This window comes from Scardinius erythrophthalmus (genome assembly GCF_964197995.2).
Source record: "Scardinius erythrophthalmus genome assembly, chromosome: 5".
NCBI classification, from domain to species: Eukaryota; Metazoa; Chordata; class Actinopteri; order Cypriniformes; family Leuciscidae; genus Scardinius; species Scardinius erythrophthalmus.
This window is the reverse complement of record NC_138225.1, coordinates 38,512,106-38,534,402: the sequence shown is the minus strand read 5'-3', so window position 1 is coordinate 38,534,402 and position 22,297 is coordinate 38,512,106. Positions and strand designations below refer to the sequence as shown.

The 22,297-nt window shown below is 37.9% G+C and overlaps 1 protein-coding gene across 1 annotated transcript in view; it reads right to left on the bottom strand.

The window, feature by feature from the left end:
- specc1 (sperm antigen with calponin homology and coiled-coil domains 1) overlaps positions 1–22,297 on the bottom strand; it is a 251,157-nt gene that overhangs the window by 59,538 nt on the left and 169,322 nt on the right. Inside the window, exons 8-11 of the mRNA XM_081366268.1 lie at positions 19,095–19,279; positions 17,156–17,256; positions 17,001–17,073; positions 15,003–15,135 (exon numbers count right to left, since the gene is read on the bottom strand). Of these exons, the coding sequence (XP_081222394.1) occupies positions 15,003–15,135; positions 17,001–17,073; positions 17,156–17,256; positions 19,095–19,279 (492 nt within the window). The remainder of the gene's footprint in view (positions 1–15,002; positions 15,136–17,000; positions 17,074–17,155; positions 17,257–19,094; positions 19,280–22,297) is intronic.

The following is a 22,297-nucleotide window of genomic DNA, read 5'->3' as shown; positions in this document are numbered from 1 at the left end:
AAATTACTGTTTTCTATTTTAATATATTTTAAACTGTAATTTAATCCTGTGATCAAAGCTGAATTTTCAGCATCATTACTCCAGTCTTCAGTGTCACATGATCCTTCAGAAATCATTCTAATATGATGATTTGATGCTCAAGAAACATTCATTATTATTATCAATGTTGAAAACAGTTGTGTACAATTTTGTTTCAAAATTCTTTGATGAATAGAAAGTTCAAAAGAACAGCATTTATTTAAAATAGAATATTTTCTAACATTATAAATGTCTTTACTGTAACTTTTGATCAGTTTAACTCATCCTTGATGAATAAAAGAATTGATTTATTTTATTTCTTTCCCCCAAAAATAAAATTAAAATTCTTACTGACCCCAAACTTTTGAACAGTAGTGTTTAATGTTACAAAAGCTTTAGATTTCAGATAAATGCTGTTCTTTTGAACTTTCTATTCATCATAGCATCATGAAATAAAAATGTAAATAACTGTTTTAAACATTGATAATAATCATAAATGTTTAATTGAGCATTAAATCATCATATTAGAATGATTTCTGAAGGATCATGTGACACTGAAGACTGGAGTAATGATGCTGAAAATTCAGCTTTGATCACAGGAATAAATTACACTTTACTGTATATTCACATACAAAACAGCTGTTTTAAATTGGAATAATATTTCACAATATTACTGTTTTTGTTTGAATTTTAAATCAAATAAATGCAGCCTTGGTGAGCAGAAGATACTTCTTTTAAAAACATTAAAAATCTTACTGACCCCAAACTTTTAAACGGTAGTGTATATATTAAAACGCGCATACCTATGGACTGAACACGTGATGCGCATGTGCGCAACGTCGGTGTTTGGGCAGAGGTTGCTTAGGTTTGTGCAGAGATAACTGATAATCGTTTGCACCTTGGAACCTATTTCCGGGAGTGCGTTCTCGAGACACCAGGCACTGTTTTGTGCGGATGGGCAGCCGGAGCGCGTTGAGGGTTTTCTGTTAGAACGGTGTCATGTGTCAAGTTAATAACTAATGATCTTTGCAACGGAAGTGAATTAATCAATCAAAACTAACTTTAGCTGGACAATAACTTTATCATAGAGCTGCTGCAAAGCCAAAACAATCTCTGTTACTGTAATTTCCTATTATCACTGTAAAGCTGCTTTTGAAACAATTCATATTGTTAAAAGTGCTATATAGATGAAGGTAGTCTCGCGTAGCCAGACCTTCAGACTGACGGCAGAAGGTCTGGACTCTATCGCAGCTTTTCTTGGCCAAGAGGACGTTTGACTGACATATAACGCAACCAATCACAGTTCGTTTTGTTCCGCGTCATGTTTAGGGGCGTGCCAATATAATGTCGATGTCCCTACAATAACAGACCGGCGTGCATTTAATAAATTATTCATTCAAGAACATTGTGCAAGTTTACTGCAACAATGGAGCCGCAAACTTCACATACTTTTGAAAATCCAGCGTTTAGTTGATCCTGGTAAGCGCTCATTTGTCTCAGTTGTAAACACAACGGCTTTCTTCTTCCACGAGGGGTTTTGGCGTCACGGCATTTGTTTCCAGACGGACCGTTAAAGAACGGACCGTTAAAGAACACACGTCTCGCGGACATCCTGTAGAATTCAACCAATCAGGTCGCGACTTTGAAACTCCTGAAGTGTTTCCAGAAAAGTGTGCCATATGCATCAGACGTTTAGCCAACGTTCCGTGGGCGTGACGTCTGAGGCTGAGACTAAGATGAAGGTGACTTGACTTGACTTTTTTAAAGTAACATGCCCAACACTGGTCAGGACTAACTCATTGTCGTAATCATACTTTAGATCTAATATTATCACATGGAATCAATGTTGATGCCGTTGAAATTCTACAGCAGAGCGATGACATCTCAGATCATTATCTAGTCTGGTGTATACTCATTTAGCCAAGGCTGCAAAGCCGACTCCGTGTTACAAATATGTTAGACCTATCACTTCTGCTACTAAAGATTGCTTTATTAATAATATCCTGATCAGTTTAATCCCCTCAGCATCCCAGATAGCTTAGAACACTGATTCTCAAAGTGTGGTACGCATACCACAGGCTAAATCTAAACTAAAAACACATCTCTTTGACCTAGCATACACATAACACATTATAAACTTCTAGAATTCAATGTTAGGCTGCACAGATTAGGTCAGCCGGAACCGGGAACACTTCCCATAAATCCTGTGATTTATGAAATTTATGAAACTAATCTCTCCCCTTGCACCTTGGAACCAATTTCAAGGTTTGCGTTCTCGAGCCACCAGGCACTGTTGTTGTGCGGATGAGCGGGCCGGAGCACGTAAGGGGTTTTCTGAGCGGCTAACTAATGACCTTTGCAATGGAAGTGAATCAATCAAAACTAAATTTAGCTTGGACAATAACTTTATTCTAGAGCTACTGTAAAGCCAAAACAAGCTCTGTTACTTTAATTTCCTATTATCACTGTAAAGCTGCTTTGAAACAATCTATATTGGTAAAAGCGCTATATAAATGAAGGTGACTGGACTTGACACTAAAGACTGGAGTAATCATGCTGAAAATCCAGCTTTGCCATCACAGGAATAAACTACATTTGAAAATACTGTATATTTGAAAACAGTTATTTTAAATGAAAGTAAGAATATTTTACAATATTACTGTTTTTAAACAGTGAGCATGAGTATGAGCAAAAAAATCTTACCAACCCAAGATTTTTCAATGGTAGATAAATGGTGTAGATAAAGGCAGTTCTGTGATTTTTAAAAATAATAAAAATACATGTGTAATAGTGTGTCTGTTTGTTGAGAATGATTTAAAACTGCTCAAGGAATTTTTCGCTAAAAATGTTTTGAAAATTGACAATTAAAACAGCATTTTACAATTTATTTTATAATTATTATGCATGCGGCTCATATGAGAGAATTCAACTGATAAGTTGAGAGAAGACAACATTTCCACTTCTAACAGTTTTATTTGTAAAAACTGTTTTAAACATGTCTGTTTAGATTTTGTTCTTGTTTCACGGTCATGATTACATTACTTTAAATGAGTCCACCCCGCAAGATTACTGTTATAAACATGAACCTCGTCTGAAACGCAAAGGGGGAGGTGTTGCAGCAATTTATAGTAATATTTTCAAAACCACTAAGAAATCTAGTTAAGTGTGCTTGCTGAAAGCAGCACACTGATTGTTCTTCTTAAGTTTTCTTATTCTTCTTATTCTTCTTATTATTCTTATTATTAAGTGTGCTTGCTGAAAGCAGCACATTTATTGTTCTTCTTAAGTTTTCTTCTTCTTCTTCTTCTTCTTCTTCTTCTTCTTCTTATTATTATTATTATTAAGTGTGCTTGCTGAAAGCAGCACACTTATTGTTCTTCTTAAGTTTTCTTATTCTTCTTATTATTATTCTCTGGAGATAAATTTTGGCCAGCTCCTGCGCCTAGGCCCTTTGAGACAGAGACACCGTTCCAACTTTAAAACGTCCAGTCAGTACCGGTGTAAGTTGCTCGCGAAGATGACATCACAAGTCCATGTCGTTCGTCCGCCATATTGGATTGAACAGGAAGCGAAACAAAATTTTCACAGGTCACAAATTTGGTCCGAACTTCACGAAACTGGACATACATGATCCTTGGACCAAGCCTCACAAAAGTTACTAGAAGGATTTTTGATTTTCTGAAGCATTTGCCCGTCACAGCCAAACGAAATCGGCGGCGTAGTAGCCAAAACAGGAAGTAGTTCATATTTCAGGAACGCTGTCACGTATCGAACCCAAACTTTGTACATGAACTCGGGACTCCAATGTGAGGATGCACAAGATCTGTTTTTATTTTTTTTATTTTTTTTATTTCAGGCTAATTGACAAACCCATTTACTTATGTCTATGCAAAAGAGTTTCACCTCACACTTTTAATGTTAATGCATTTAGACAGTTAGGTGGCACTGTTGTATTACATTTCACAGAGCTGCCAAGTCAGTGTATAGACTGCATTCGTTTTTACTAGGTTTGTCTTAACCCTCTGAGGTCGGCAATCACGCCGACGTGATCTGCTCGCTTTTTTCCTTATCAGTGCAAAGGAGACTCTAAATACTCTGTTAACTTTGATGTTACAAACCAGTTTCATACATCAATCTCTCCTGTTAAGTGTGTATTATTTTTTGTTTATACTCACAATAAAAATAAAGTGTTGTGCTTTTTGCCAAATAAAGAAAAATAAACATGATGCGAGTTCTGCTTTCTCTCTGTCAATGAAGTCAATTCTGAAACGCGTCTGAAAATGAACCATAACTCAGCGAATACTCAGTCAAACAGGCATACAGACACACAGACATGAAGCTTGAATTCTCTTCTTTTGAATGAAGTAATTTATATAAAAAAACAAATATTCTCAGTTTATGTAATCTGTATGAAAAGAGAGAGATGTCAGTCGTTCTCATCTCAGCTCATTATTTTTAATTTGACCCTGCCCACGGAGAGCGCGCATTCAAACGCAAATGATCTGAGGCAATCCATGTAAACTGTGACCGCCCCCATATCAGCTCGAGAAAACACATTGTACTTGTTTACACCGTCTCACAGCGCTGTGAGGAATAATACTATCATAATAATAATAATGGAAAATGTACCTCAGAAGTGCTGGTATTTTGAGGAGCAAGGGATGTAGCTGAGCTGAGGAATACTGTAGTAAGTTTTTTTCATTCTCAAGTGAATCACGTTTCTGTGTGTGAATAGAAAACAAGGAGAAACGCGCAGTCACATGCTCAAACAATCAACAACGTCGCCCTAGATGTGTAAAAACAAGTGGAAAGCGCAGGCGCGCTGCTGTCTCCTTTCCACAAGCGCTTGCTCTCCCGTGGCGTCTGTCATTGCTATGCAACCATGAACTGCGCTCTCCATGATGACAAGGAAGTATCAGCAAAAGATTAATTGATTTCTAGCCCTTGCATTAGCTTTACTACTAGATATATTTATGGAGATGAAAAATAATAAGGCATGATCAGCTGTTGGGCCAAGCATTCAATGTTGTTACGCTGCAAGCTGATCAGTTGGTTCGTTGCTGCCGCGCTCTATCACTCGCACACCATAAAGAGCAAATTGATTTTTAATGTTTCAATTTAGTGATTAAAATGACATAATTTGGAAGCGGATAATTTCTTCACAAACAGACAAACAAATTATGACTCAATTATCATCATGACTCAATGTTAGAATGCTGCACCTACACTCGATAGTGTGAATAAGATCAGCGCAACGCAGACCACTGCATTGACAGCGTGAAACATATGATCTGTCTATGGCCAGGGCTCAGCGGAAGACAGAAAATGCCGGTCCAGCGTTGATTGAGGAATTAAATTCGAAAATAAAAGACAGTTTGACATCTTTTTTCTCGCATCTGTGAATTTATTTTTTAATCATTTGTTCTGAGATGAAGCGAATATATTTGTGCGGGAATTTCTCGCACTATAAAAGCTAACCTTGCGGGAATGGTTTAAATTATGCGCAATCCCCACATTCCCGCACCGAAATTCAAGCCCTGAAATGGCAGCGGGATGTGTAACTAGCATATGGCGCATATGTCATATAAAGTTAGGCAAGGCCAAACAGCGTTATCCATGTTGTTGCGATTGCATCGCTAGAGTAAGCTAATAGTGAAACTGATAGCGTTTTTCATTTAATTACAATATGAGGACTGACGGTAGGCTATACAAATCAGCGTTTCTGTGTAGGTGATGACAACCATCTTGACAGCAGCAATCAAAGCATCGCTAATTACGGTAGACCTTAATTTGAGATAGTAAATTTGTTCCTAATCAAAGGGAACACTCAACCACAGAACAGCTGGGTGAGTTTTGTATTTGCTTATTGGATACAGTAAATGAAGACTGTCAACTTCTTTTCAATAGGCTACTATTTCATCACCCAAAACACTCCCACTCTCTGCTGTATATACCAATTATTTCAAAACCAACAACCAAGCCACAAAAACAATGCCATTGGCACTAGTCTACATTGCAGACATGTCTCTTAATGCACATAACTTTTCACCTTTTTGCACAATCTTGAAAAAAGTACTATTGTTGAAATTCTCAGATCAAGCAAACTTCAGCGCACCCTTATCCACTACCTGCTAACGTTAGTGAACCACACCTGAGCAAGCACACTTCGCAGTTCCTCCGGAAATGCATTTTTCTAGTTTTAAATATACTTCTTTCGAAGTGTTGGTACCTAATGTAAAAAATATATAGTGTAAACGATAAATCACGTTTGAGATTTGTGCTGGCTACTGTATACAGGCCACCATAAAGATTTTATCAAAGAAATTGTGGACTTTCTATCAGAATTAATATTGACTGCAGATAAAGTACTAATTGTTGGTGATTTTAATATACACATAGATAATGAAAAATATGCATTGGGATTGGCATTTAAAGACATTGTAAACTCAATTGGACTTAGACAACACGTGTCAGGACCTACTCATTGTCGTAATCATACTCTAGATCTAATATTATCACATGGAATAGATGTTGATGCCGTTGAAATTCTGCAGCAGAGCAATGACATCTCAGATCATTATTGAGTCTCATGTAAATTACATTTAGCCAAGGCTGCAAAGCCGACTCCGTGTTATAAATATGTTAGACCTATCACTTCTGCCACTAAAGATTGCTTTATCAATAATCTTCCTAATCAGTTTCATCATCTCAGCATCCCAGATAGCTTAGAAGAACTTGATATTGCAACAGAAACTTTTAACTCTCTCTTTTCCAGCACTTTAGACACAGTTGCTCCGTTGCGCTTAAAGAAGATTAAAGAAAATAGTTCAACGCCGTGGTACAACGAGCACACTTAGGCCCTTAAGAGAGCAGCCAGAAAAATGGAGCGCAACTGGAAGAAAACAAAACTAGAGGTATTTCGGATTTCATGGAAGGAGAGCTCGATTACTTACAGAGAGGCTTTAAAAGCTGCAAGATCTGCTTATTTTTCAACCCTATTAGAAGAAAATAAACAAAACCCTAGGTATTTATTTGAAACAGTGGCTAAACTAACTAAAAAGAAAGCTTCAAGCCCAGAAGTTTCCAAGCAACACAGCAGTAATGACTTTATGAACTTCTTCACTTATAAGATTGATAATATCAGGGACAAAATTATAACTATGCAACCGTCTACTACAGTATCGCATAAGGCAGTGCATTTTAGTCTCCCTGAAGAAAAATTTGATTCATTTATTGCTATAGGAGAGGAAGAATTTTGCAAACTCGTTATTCCATCTAAATCGACAACATGTATGTTAGACCCTATACCGACTAAGCTACTAAAAGAGATGCTCCCAGAGGTCATAGATCCTCTTCTTACTATCATTAATTCGTCTTTGTCTCTAGGATACGTACTAAAAACCTTTAAGCTGGCTATGATTAAACCGCTTGTTAAAAAAACGCAACTTGATCCTACAGAATTAGTCAATTACAGGCCGATCTCGAATCTACCTTTTCTGTCAAAGATATTAGAAAAGGCAGTATCCTCACAACTATGTTCCTTTTTAGAAAGAAATGATATCTGCGAGGATCTTCAGTCAGGATTTAGACCGTACCATAGTACCGAGACTGCTCTCGTTAGAGTCACAAATGATTTGCTCTTATCATCCGATCGTGTTTGTGTCTCTCTATTAGTGTTACTCGATCTTAGTGCTGCATTTGACACCACTGACCACAACATTCTTTTAAATAGACTCGAACATTATGTTGGCATTAGTGGAATTGCACTAGCATGGTTTAAATCATACTTATCTGACCGTTATCAGTTTGTAGCAGTAAATGAAGAGATGTCTTATCGATCACAAGTTCAGTATGGCGTATCACAAGGCTCAGTACTAGGACCGCTGCTGTTCACTCTGTACATGCTACCAATAGGAGATATCATTAGGAAACATGGAATTAGCTTCCACTGTTATGCTGACGATACTCAGCTGTATATTTCTTCAAAACCTAACGAAACTTACCAATTCACAAAATTAACGGAATGCATAGCTAATATAAAAAATTGGATGACTAGTAATTTCCTACTTCTAAATTCTGAAAAAACAGAGATTCTAATTATTGGACAAAAAACCCCCACATGTAATAACCTAGAATACTGTCTAACACTTGATGGCTGCTCTGTTAAGTCTTCGTCGTCGGTTAGGAACCTGGGTGTGCTCTTTGATACCAATCTTTCATTTGAAAATTACGTGTCTAGTATCTGTAAAACCGTATTTTTCCATCTTAAACATATATCTAAATTACGCCATATGCTCTCATTGACAAATGCAGAACAATTAGTTCATGCGTTCATGACATCAAGGCTAGATTATTGTAATGCTCTACTGGGTGGTTGCCCTGCACACTTAATAAACAATCTACAGCTAGTTCAAAACGCAGCAGCTCGAGTTCTTACCAGAACCAGGAAGTATGACCATATTAGCCCGGTTCTGTCAAAACTGCACTGGCTGCCTATTAAACATCGCATACATTTTTAAATATTGCTGATTACTTACTAAGCACTAAATGGTTTAGCTCCGCAGTACTTGAGCGAGCTCTTAACGCATTATAGTCCTTCACGTCTATTGCAATCTCAAAATTCCGGCCAGTTAATAATACCTAGTATATCAAAATTGACTGCTGGCAGTAGATCCTTTTCCTATTTAGCACCAAAACTTTGGAACAGTCTTCCTAACATTGTCCGGGAAGCAGACACACTCTGTCAGTTCAAAGCTAGATTAAAGACACATCTCTTTGACCTAGCATTCACATAATACATTATAGACTTCTATAATTCAATGCTAGGCTGCATAGATTAGGTCAGCCGGAACCAGGAACACTTCCCATAAATCCTGATGTACTCGTTACATCATAAGAAGAATGGCATCTACGCTAATTTTAGTGTCTTTGTTTATCCCGAGGTTTTCCCTGACAACTGACAAAGGACCTTCGCCTGGACCCGATGACAATGCAGTGCTGAAGTGCCAACTAGTCTCTGTGTAGAGAGAATGGTGTCGTCTTAGCGGCCCCTAATTTAATAACAAATGATCGTTGCGACATAAGCGAATCAATCAAAAGTAACTTTAACTGGAAAATAACTTTATTAACCCTCTGGGGTCTAAGGTGTTTTTGGGGCCGCTATAAATATGTTTATAGAACCGCTATAAAGCCAAAACAATCTCTGTTACCTTAAATTATACGCTTATCTCTGTAAAGCTGCTTTGAAACAATCTACATTGTTAAAAGCGCTATATAAATGAAGATGACTTGACGGTCAACCTGAACCACCATCGCAAAGACAACTCGAGCAGGACGTTTATCAGTGGATACACTACTCAGTTTGAGGTACATTATGAGATGTTGCAACTAATTCCTCACCATCAGAATTAACAAGTGCATGTCCATCAACAAACTGATTATTTTACTTGTACTAATTTATTTACTGAGTATTTTTTTAATATATTGCAGTGAACACGTGGAAACTATCTATAACAGTGCATGTATACAATGTATTAACCGTGAATGACTGATGTGAATGACTGATGTAACAAACGTTGGTAAAACAAATCTTGCTCCATGCTTAATCTTTCCTCAAAGTAGTGAGAATGACAGACAAGACACAGTTATAGGTAATAGTGGCCCACAAACTGATTAGCACAAGTATTTAAGACCTAGCAGGAGACCTACACAATATAAAACTCAAAACTAAGTATTTTGAACACCATCTTTCAAGAGCAAGCGTTTTGCGAATCCTACACTGAACTCCGAGATTTGAGAAACAGTCGTCAGTGAAATAAAGGGAACACAGCAAAAGTTTAGGATTATACTGCTGTGATATCATGGTAAATATGAATTTTAACCACTGATTCTTCACATGCTCGTCCTTGGGCAGTGAAAAAAAACTGGCTTTACCTTCACATTGTAGAGCATTGTGTCTTCTTGACATGATGCTATCCAGTATCCACAGGAATCAGCTGCAGGTTTGGGGTTCAAGTTTCCCCTGGTGTTTGCGCGCGCAATAAGTGGGCGGGCAATATGCTAATGTTTCGTCTTGACGTCACAAATAGAGACACCAACCACCATAGTCACATGTTTGCCGGGAGCCAGAGCGCCTGACATCAAAGCAAATTTAAAAGTGCTGGCTAATGCTAATCGTAAATTCTCTAAGATCATTATTCATGTCGGCACTAATGATGTTCGACTCCGCCAGTCGGAGATCACCAAAATTAATATTAAAGAGGTGTGTGAACTTGCAAGTACGATGTCAAGGACTGTAATTTGCTCTGGCCCCCTTCCTGTTCGCAGGAGTGATGAGATAGTTAGTAGATTGTGTTCGCTTAACGGTTGGCTGTCTAAGTGGTGTCCGCTTAATAATATAGAATTCATAGACAATTGGAAAAGTTTTTGGGGCAAACCTGACCTGTTGAAAAGAGATGGTATTCATCCCTCCTGGGATGGTGCTGCTCTTCTCTCTAGTAATATGGCTCATAGTCTTAGAGCTCAAACATGACAATCTGGGGCTCAGGTCAGGAAGCAGACAGACTGGCTAAACCGACTGTCTGCTAGCGGCCTCTCGTCACCAAGGTCAGATAAATCCCATCACATAGAGCCTCTTTCACCTAGCTATCATCATATAGAGACTGTGTCTGTTCCCCGAATTTGGAAATCCAAAAAACGTTTAAACCCAACTAAGGTTAAAAATTTAATTGATGTTCAACAAATAAAAAACAGCTATAATACAGATGAGCAAATGCTAAAGCTTGGGTTGCTGAATATTCGATCGCTTACTTCAAAAGCACTCATTGTTAATGATATGATTTCAGATAATAACCTAGATGTGCTGTGTTTGACAGAAACCTGGCTAAAACCAAACGATTACATTACTTTAAATGAATCAACCCCGCAAGATTACTGTTATAAACATGAGCCTCGTCTGAAACGCAAAGGGGGTGGTGTTGCTGTAATCTATAGTAATAGTTTCAAAACCACTAAGAAATCAAGTTTTAAATATAATTCTTTTGAAGCATTGGTGCTTAATGTAAAAATATATAGTGTAAACGATAAATCACGTTTGAGATTTGTGCTGGCTACTGTATACAGGCCACCAGGGCACCATACAGACTTTATCAAAGAATTTGCGGACTTTCTATCAGAATTAATATTGACTGCAGATAAAGTACTAATTGTTGGTGATTTTAATATACACATCGATAATGAAAAAGATGCATTGGGATTGGCATTTAAAGACATTGTAAATTCAATTGGAGTTAGACAACACGTGTCAGGACCTACTCATCGTCGTAATCATACTCTAGATCTAATATTATCACGCGGAATAGATGTGGATGCCGTTGAAATTCTGCAGCAGAGCGATGACATCTCAGATCATTATCTAGTCTCGTGTAATTTGCATTTAGCCAAGGCTGCAAAGCCGACTCCGTGTTTCAAATATGTGAGACCTATCACTTCTGCTACTAAAGATTGCTTTATTAATAATCAGTTTCATCATCTCAGCATCTCAGATAGCTTAGAAGAACTAGATATTACAACAGAAACGTTTAACTCTCTCTTTTCCAGCACTTAAGACACAGTTGCTCCGTTGCGCTTAAAGAAGATTAAAGAAAATAGTCCAACGCCGTGGTACAACGAGCACACTCGGGCCCTTAAGAGAGCAGCCAGAAAAATGGAGCGCAACTGGAAGAAAACAAAACTAGAGGTATTTCGCATTTCATGGAAAGAGAGCTCAATTACTTACAGAGAGGCTTTAAAAGCTGCTAGATCTGCTTATTTTTCAACCCTATTAGAAGAAAATAAACATAATCCTAGGTATTTATTTGAAACGGTGGCTAAACTAACGAAAAATAAAGCTTCAAGCACCGAAGTTTCCAAGCAACACAGCAGTAATGACTTTATGAACTTCTTCACTTATAAGATTGATAATATCAGGGACAAAATTATAACTATGCAACCGTCTACTACAGTATCGCATCAGGCAGTGCATTGTAGTCTCCCTGAGGAAAAATTTGATTCATTCGTTGCTATAGGAGAGGAAGAATTTACTAAACTCATTAAATCATCTAAATCTACAACATGTATGTTAGACCCTATACCGACTAAGCTACTGAAAGAAATACTTCCAGAGGTCATAGATCCTCTTCTTAATATCATTAATTCGTCTTTGTCTCTAGGATACGTACCAAAAAACTTTAAGCTGGCTTTGATTAAACCGCTTGTTAAAAAAACGCAACTTGATCCTTCAGAATTAGTCAATTACAGGCCGATCTCGAATCTACCTTTTCTGTCAAAGATATTAGAAAAGGCAGTATCCTCACAACTGTGTTCCTTTCTTGAAAGAAATGATATCTGCGAGGATTTCCAGTCCGGATTTAGACCGTACCATAGTACCGAAACAGCTCTCGTTAGAGTCACAAATGATTTGCTCTTATCATCCGATCGTGGTTGTATCTCTCTATTAGTGTTACTCGATCTTAGCGCTGCATTTGACACCATCGACCACACCGTTCTTTTAAATAGATTAGAACATTATGTTGGCATTACAGGAAATGCACTAGCATGGTTTAAATCATACTTATCTGACCGTTATCAGTTTGTAGCAGTAAATGATGAGATGTCTCATCGATCACAGGTTAAGTATGGCGTACCACAAGGCTCAGTATTAGGACCGCTGCTGTTCACTCTGTACATGCTACCCTTAGGAGATATCATTAGGAAACATGGAATTAGCTTTCACTGTTATGCTGACGATACTCAGCTCTATATTTCTTCAAAACCTAACGAAACTTATCAATTCACAAAATTAACGGAATGCATAGCGGATATAAAAAATTGGATGACTTGTAATTTCCTACTTCTAAATTCTGAAAAAAACAGAGTTTCTAATTATTGGACAAAAAACTTCCTCACGTAATAACCTAGAATACTGTCTAACACTTGATGGCTGCTCTGTTAAGTCTTCGTCGTTGGTTAGGAACCTGGGTGTGCTCTTTGATACCAATCTTTCATTTGAAAGTCACGTGTCTAGTATCTGTAAAACTGCATTTTTCCATCTTAAAAATATATCTAAATTACGTCATATGCTCTCATTGACAAATGCGGAACAATTAGTTCATGCGTTCATGACCTCAAGGCTAGATTATTGTAATGCTCTACTGGGTGGTTGCCCTGCACGCTTAATAAACAAACTATAGCTGGTCCAAAACGCAGCAGCTCGAGTTCTTACCAGAACCAGGAAGTATGACCATATTAGCCCAGTTCTGTCAAAACTGCACTGGCTCCCTATTAAACATCGCATAAATTTTAAAATATTGCTGATTACTTACAAAGCACTGAATGGTTTAGCTCCGCAGTACTTGAGCGAGCTCTTAACGCATTATAGTCCGTCACGTCTATTACGATCTCAAAATTCCGGCCAGTTGATTATACCTAGAATATCTAAATCCACTGCTGGCGGTAGATCCTTTTCCTATTTAGCACCAAAACTCTGGAACAGTCTTCCTACCATTGTCCGGGAAGCAGACACACTCTGTCAGTTCAAAGCCAGATTAAAGACACATCTCTTTGACCTAGCTTTCACATAATACATTATAGACTTCTATAATTTAATGTTATGCTGCATAGATTAGGTCAGCCGGAACCGGGAACACTTCCCAAAAATCCTGATGTACTCGTTACATCATGAGAAGAATGGCATCTACGCTAATTTTAGTGTCTGTGTTTATCCCAAGGTTTTTCCTGCAGCCTGCCGGATCCAGGCCGTATCCAGATCTGACGAAGGACCTTCACCTGGACCGATGACAACGCAGTGCTGAAGTGCCAACTAGTCTCTCCCTATGGAGGATCCCACTACCACTCTACAGATAAGGCGTTGTCGGGAAAATTCGTCTTGCGGTCCTACCCCAAAGCAACAAATAAAATAAAATTCCTTATCAAAATTTATAAGGAAAGACAAGTATTTTGTTTAGGCTTGGCTTGTAGGGAATTCCAAACCTGCGTATATTCTAACGCACATAACTATAGAACCCATTCTAAATGCGCATGTGAACGCCATCAGCGTTTCTCACAGGTTCGCGTTTAAAGTCTGTGTAGAGAGAATGGTGTCGTCTTAGCGGCCCCTAATTTAATAACAAATGATCATTGCGACGGAACCAAATCAATTAAAACTAACTTTAGATGGAAATAACTTAACTCTGCTGTAAAGCCGAAACAATCTCTGTTACCTTAAATTATACGCTTATCTCTGTAAAGCTGCTTTGAGACAATCTACATTGTTAAAAGCGCTATATAAATGAAGATGACTTGACTTGACTTGACGTCACAATGAAACGGCTTATGACTCGTTTGAAAAACAAATCATTTCATTGACTCAGAGTCGACTCTTTCAGAGTGCACTTTCAGATTTAAAACTTTGCAGGATGTTTTCATTCACTTAGAGCTATTTTACACACTACATGAAAGGTCATTTTCAAAAATCCATAAAAGGGGCCCTTTAATGTTATGAAATCATGGAAATTCTTGAAAAAAAAAGGTCCATGAACACATTATGTGTCAACTTCCCAAAAGTATAATTGAAAACTAATAAAGATCATGACCAAGGTTCTCTATCAAAACCTTTTTTCCCCTTTGTATCAGTCTGTACCAATCATCAAAGAGACTGGCTTGCACAACACAAGACATTGTTTCTAAACAGGACAGCAGAGGTTATCAAAACGAAAATAGGGAGAAACAGTTGATGAATCACAATGTCACAATGTAAACAATGAGTGTGTCACAAATGTGAAATAAAGTTTAGGCTTTTCTGGGGTCTGAGTCATCTTATTAGCCTTTGTCTCTACTTCATTCACATATTTTTAGTAGAGAAAGGTAATTGTGTCATTTGTTGTTTTAGTGCCCCTAGTTAGAAAAAACGTTCTCTGCATCTGTGGTTTTATGTTTGTGAAGCTTACTTGAGTTTACTGTTGGCTCTGTTGTAAGTAAATGAGGAGGTGCGGGCGTTGAAGTGAGTTGGAGTTTTAATTACTGACTCAAGGGACGGACTTTTCCTCATAAGAGACGAGGGCTTCAGTTCGTCACACGACCCTGAGAGAGACAGAATCACAGACACACAGGAGAATTTTTATATTGTGTCCTATTGTTGCCACAGTTCTAGAGAATATCCTATTCAAGGACATATAATAATACTATCTTCGTGGATTTTAATAAGTAATGCTCTAATTAAACATTATTTATTTAAATTAGGACAACTCATCTTACCAAAGTTTCTGAATTATTAGCACATCAAAATTATAAGTACATAACTGTTCAAAGGTTTGGGGTTTCAAGTAAGGTTTTTACCACATCTATGCAGCAAGGACGCATCAAATTGAACAAAAGTGACAGTAAAGAAAATAAATTTGTCAAAGAATCCTGAAAAAAATGATCAATGGTTTCATCAAAAACATTAAGCAACACAACTGTGATATTGAAAAGAAATGTTTCTTGAGCAGCAAATCAGCATATTAGAAGGATTTCTGAAAGATCGTGTGACACTGATAAATGGCTGCTAAAAATTCAGCTTTGCCAGCAGATGTTGGGGGTGTTATCATCTCTCGTGGCAGATAAATTGCCTGGAGATGATGGCTGTTTTTCTGGCTCTGAAACATTTCCTTCCAGACCTCAGGGGCCATAATGTGCTTGTCCGGACAGACGACACATTGAAGGTCCTCTACATAAATCATCAGGGGGGTCTGCAGTTGCGCCCCCTTTGCAAATTGGTGCACTAGAACCTCCTGTGGGCCCAGGGCAAGCTGGTCTCACTAAGGGCAGTGTACATCCTTGGGTGCCTGAATCAGGGAGCAGACATCCTGTTGAGGCAGGGATGAGGCCCGGGGAATGGAAGCTCCACCCCAAGGTGGTGGAGAGGATTTGGAGGGAGTTTGGCCAGGTGGAAGTGGACCTGTTTGTATCTCAAACTATGAGTAAAAATGTCACAGAGAAATTTCTAACGTTGAAAACTTTTTCTGCTGGCTATTACATCTCTAAAGAGAGTAGGAGATCATCAGGTCCTGTTGTTGCCCTTCATGTTTGGAGTTTGCACCTGGCACAATGAAAGCTTTTTTACACCCTAGACCAGGGTACGTACCTAAGGTCCCCACTAATGTGGTGCGATCTATAGTGTTACAGGCCTTTTTCCCTCCTCCCTTTCAGACGTTGGACCAGGAGAAGTTAAACGTGCTATGCCCAGTGGATGCTTTGCTTATGTCTACTGTGGTGAAAGTCTGATCAATTTTTGTGTGCTTCGGATCACCTAGACAAGGGTCCCCAGCAACCAAGCAAAGGATGAACAAGTGGATAATTGAGGCTATTTCTCTTGCATATGAGGCGTGTGGACAGCCTTCACCTATGGTTGTCAGAGATCACTCAACTATGTCGCCCTGCCATAATTCCTGCATGTCAGTGATTGATTTACTTTGGCCAATCAGAAGCTGACATTGTTTGGTCTGGATGTGCTTTATAGCTTCCTGGTCATGACGTCACTTGCTATGGAATGACGTCCCGCCATGCTATTGAACTGATTACACACACATGCTTCAAGATGCAGAGGCCTTTCCCACAGTGTTGTAACTACCGAAACAGCATACAGTCGTAATCTGACACGTTATGTGGCTTTTGAAACAATGTATTTTAATTGCATTTTAGTGCAATACCTGTTTCAAGTTACCCCATTTTAGAAAACGTTGACGTTTTAGACATCAATTTCAGACACAGATATTGACTATTGCTTTGAAAACAATTTCACAATTTTCACAAATTCACAATTTCTCTGGTAAGTGACAATATCACAGATCATCAACAGTTTAACTCGTCTATTAAATTTAAATGTTGCTCTACACTATGGGTGTTTAAGGATAACTGAAGTGTTGTTTGAAAGACGCAGCATAATTTGATAAGTCTTTATGAAGTACCATTGTGGGGGAAATCTCCAAAGGTGATTCTTCTATCAAGGGTCTTTGACAGTTGCTTGATTCCAGAGTGCCTCTAGAAACATAAAGCACATGTCAGTGATAGCATACCCTGTGCTCTAGAATAAATGTGTTGTGTATTGTGAGATTTGTAGTACCTGAATTGGTGAGACAGCAGCAGCAGGGGCTGTGCGGACTGGAATGCCACTTAGAGGGCTTCTGGGAGATGTATGTATCTGTACTGAGCTGCTGGGTCCATCTAGCAAAATACATTATACAAAATACAGCATCAACATTTAAATGGCCATACAAAAATCCTATTTCCAGCCACAGAGACAACACAAATTAATCTGAAGACCACACTTTGCCACACAAACTGTAGAGGTCAGACTGAAATGATTATTGACATAAAAAAAAAAAAAAAAACTTCTGTTCTGCTCTTAGAAGTAACAGTATCTATTTTGGATATTTCCACAGTGAGACTGGGCAGAATTGTAAATGTGGGAGGACATTTGTTAATATTCACATTCATCTGACATCTGAAATTTTATCAGTAAGTTTAGAAGGAGCAGTTTCGACAGCTTTGTTTCAATAGATAGTCTTTGGGACTGGAGAGGAAGTTTGGAGTTTGATGTTATCATGGTACAATGAACTCTTCTATTTCAAAGGTTTGGGTAAAAGTTGATTTGACATAATAAATCTCGTTTAAGGTAAAGAAATGGATTGTGAAGACCCTTATTAGGAGTTATAGTTTGAAGAAGCTGGAATAACTCTCTGATGCCACATTAGACTTTTTGATATAAGCCATTGTATTCAGCAGAACATTTCATAAAAATCACAAGCTGCACAAAATTTTATTAATAATGGGATGCTGTGTATTATTGTTTCATTTAACAAACTCTCCCATCTAACATGACATTTTTCTTGTTGACATTAATTAATTAATGAGAACAAGTCCTGCTGTCTCACAACCAGACAGACAGGAATGATTTGAGAGGTCTGGCTGCTGTAATGAGAGCCAGATTTTTCTGCTGCCGTGTTACAGATAGATTGTGATGGCAGACAGGCGATGTTTGGAGAGCATTACATTATTAGCTCAGATTAAAGGAGAACTCCGGTCAATTTTGACATTGAGCTCATTTTTTTGTAAATTTGGAGTGCTGTCAGTACAGAGAACAACGACAAAAATCGGTGTTGCCTACACCGTGTTATCCTCTATTTAAAATTTGCACCCTGTTGACTTCAATGGGGCAAGTTTTAAACCTGCTTTTAGCCTCTTAACATCCTTGATGTGTCATTACAAGTGCACAGCTAATGTGAGTGATTCCTTCAGAGTGAACACGGGTGAATCTGACTGCAGTAGATGTGAAAGATATTAATAAAAATTATGTTATTTCAGCCAGCGCACATACCTGTATTTTCTTCCTGTTTTCGGTCGAAGTCCATAGTAGTCGATTGTCGAGTTCACACGCATAGGTTTAGTTACCTATGATCATGCGCGTGAACTCGACAATCGATTACTATGGACTTCGACCGAAAACAGGAAGAAAATACAGGTATGTGCGCTGGCTGAATAAACATAATTTTTATCCCTATCTTTCACATCTACTGCAGTCAGATTCACCCGTGTTCACCCTGAAGGAATCACTCACATGACCTGTGCACTTGTAATGACACATCAAGGATGTTAAGAGGCTAAAAGCAGGTTTAAAACTTGCCCCATTGAAGTCAACAGGGCGCAAATTTTAAAAAGAGGATAACACGGTGTAGGCAACATTGATTTTTGTCGTTGTTCTCTGTATTGACAGCACTCCAAATTTACCAAAAAATTAGCTCAATGTTAAAATTGACCGGAGTTCTCCTTTAAAGAACAGCTTCTGTTAGCATCTGTTTCACCACGATAGCGCCACGATCTAAACACTTAATCACTGCATAAATATTTTCTCAGCAATCATTTTACAATCTAGAAAATTTTACTAATTAATGTCTCAGATCTTAAAATGAATGTTACAAAGAAGAGAGAAGAGGTGAGAAAGGGAGAGAACAAGAGTGAGAATGAGGGAAAAAGAAAAGCATAGAGAAAGGTCATGTCCTCACTCGGCAGAGCTGTGTCAAAAGACTTGATGAGGGATTTGACCGTGGCTCCTGATTCTGAGGATGTGCTGCTTCCACTCCCACTGCCATGGGTTAGAAAACCGACAGGTGCATTCTGGGACATGGTCATTCGGCACCAGTGAAGACTCCCATCTGAGTCAGAGGGACAAACATCTTCACTCCATAACCTATCAATCACAGAACACACATACAGATATAGAGACAGGCTACAGGGGTGTTTATGTTGGAAAGTAAGATACGACATGTGTGTGATGAATAAACTATTTTAGCATCCCAGATAGCTTAGAAGAACTTGATGTTGCAACAGAATTGATTGACTCTCTCTTTCCAGCACTTTAGATACAGTTGCTCCATTGCCCTACCGTGCCCTAAAATAGTCCAACACCGTGGTACAACGAGTACACTCTGGCCCTAAAGAGCAGCCAGAAAAATTGAGTGTAGCTGGAAGAAAACAAAACTAGAAGTTTTTCGCATTTTGTGGAGAGAGAGCACGATTGTGTACAGAAAGGCCTTAAAAACTGCTAGATCTGCTTATTTTTCAATACTTTTAGAAGAAAACAAACACAACCCTAGGTATTCATTCGAAACAGTGGCTAACTTAACGAAAAATAAAGCTTCAACACCGGATGTTTCCAAACAGCACAGTAGTAATGAACTTCTTTACTTACAAGATTGATAATATTAGAGAGAAAATGATAACTATGCAACCGTCTACTACATTATCGCATCAGACAGTGCATTGTAGTCTCCCTGAGGAAATAATTTCATTCATTCATTGCTATAGGTGAGGAAGAATTGTCTAAACACGTTAAATCATCTAAACAACATGTATGTTAGACCCTATACCGACTAAGCTATTGAAAGAGATGTTTCCAGAGGTCATAGATCCTCTTCTTAATATCATTAATTAATCTTTGTCACTAGGATATGTACCGAAAACTTTTAAGCTGGCTATTATTAAACCTCTTATTAAAAAAACACAACTTGATCCTACAGAATTAGTCAATTACAGGCCGATCTTGAATCTACCTTTTCTGTCAAAAAAAAAAAAAAAAAAATAGAAAAGGCAGCATCTTCACAACTATGTTCCTTTTTGGAAAGAAATGATATCTTTGAGGATTTCCAGTCAGGATTTAGAACGTACCATAGTACCGAGACTGCTCTCGTTAGAGTCACAAATGATTTGCTCTTATCATCCGATCGTGTTTGTATCTCTCTATTAGTGTTACTCGATCTTAGTGCTGCATTTGATACCATCGACCACAACATTCTTTTGAATAGACTCGAAAATTATGTTGGCATTAGTGGAATTGCTTTAACATGGTTTAAATCATACTTATCTGACCGTTATCAGTTTGTAGCAGTAAATGAAGAGATATCTCATCGATCACAAGTTCAGTATGGCGGATCACAAGGCTCAGTACTAGGACCGCTGCTGTTCACTCTGTACATGCTACCCTTAGGAGATATCATTAGGAAGCATGACATTAGTTTTCACTGTTATGCTGATGATACTCATCTCTATATTTCTTCACGCCCTGACGAAACTTCAAAATTAGCTAAATTAACGGAATGCATAGCTGATATATAAAAAAATGGATGACTAGTAATTTCCTACTACTTAGTTCTAAAAAAAACAGAGATTCTAATTGTTGGACAAAAAACGTCCTCACGTAATAACCTAGAATACTGTCTAACACTCGATGGCTGCTCTGTCAAGTCTTCGGCGTCGGTTAGGAACCTGGGTGTGCTCTTTGATACCAATCTTTCATTTGAAAGTCACGTTTCTAGTATCTGTAAAACCGCATTGTTCTTTTTAAATTACGACATATGTTATAGACCCCGAGCCTGGACTGACAATTTTGAACAGGTGAGCCCCCAGTTAGTTTTTGAGTCAAATAGCAGCTATTTAGCAGGCTAAAGGTCTGTGGCCCAGTGGATGACATTCCATAACTTTGGAAGGGTAACGTAAACTTTGAAGATGCTGGACCAGAGGCACAGTAAACTGTTTATATTTCACTCGGACACTGTACATGGCCAAGTCTGCCTTTTCTTTTCTTTAAATTATTAATGTTGTTGAATTGATGTTGTTTGGCTTTTCTTTTTTTTTTTTCTCTCTTCTTCTAGCTGCGGGCTAATGTTTACAATCACTAATGTGGCGATTGACATATCATATTATAGGCCTCTTTTAGATGCTGGACCAGAGACCGAGTTAACTGAGTCAGTAGTGTGCTCGGACACTTTACGTTGTCAATTCAGGCCTATTCATTTACTCTCGGTTTGATGTTTTTTTTTTTTTTTTTATTCTTTCTTCTAGCTACGGGCTAATGTTTACATTCGTTGTGGTGGTGATTGATATATCATGTTATAGGCCCCTTTCAGATGCTGGACCGGAGACAGCGTTAACTGAGTCTGTAGTGCACTCCGACACTTTAAGTTGTTAATTCAGGCTTATATATTTATTTATTTTCGGTTTGATTTGATTTTTATTTATTTATTTATTTTATTTTTATTTATTTTTTTTAGCTGTGGGTTAATGTTAATCTCAAAGGTGACGATATCTTATGTTATCATATCATATTACAGGTAGTTTAGTCATATGCACCACACTCTGCAGAATCACTTTTTTTATATATTTTTTTTTATATATGTATGTATGTATATATATATATATATGTGTATATATGGGCTATATATATATATATATATATATATATATATATATATATATATATATATATATATATATATATATATATATATATATATATATGTATATTCATATACACTTTTGGATGAGTTCATAAATCCAATCCAGGCTCCTCTTAATTTTTATGACTTCTTAGTCTTATAATTGTATTGTATATATTCGTTTACACAGTTATAGGATATTCCTGGAGCAAACTCTGCCGCTCGCTGATATAGTATAAAGTACACAATGGCTGACATTTTATGTGTATCTTTTATTTTGGTTATTGGGGTTTTAATTAGTAATTAGAGATGTGGGTTTGAGAGGAAAAGAAAAGAAGATCTGATTAGGAAAGGGAAGTGCCTACGGGTAGAGTAAGTATGGAAGGGATGAGGTGGGCGGGGAGAAGTGCTGGGGTGGGTCAAGGGGGGGACCTAGATTTTTCTTGCACATCGATCTGGGTGGGAGGAATGAAACAATGTGGGAGAGCCAGTGT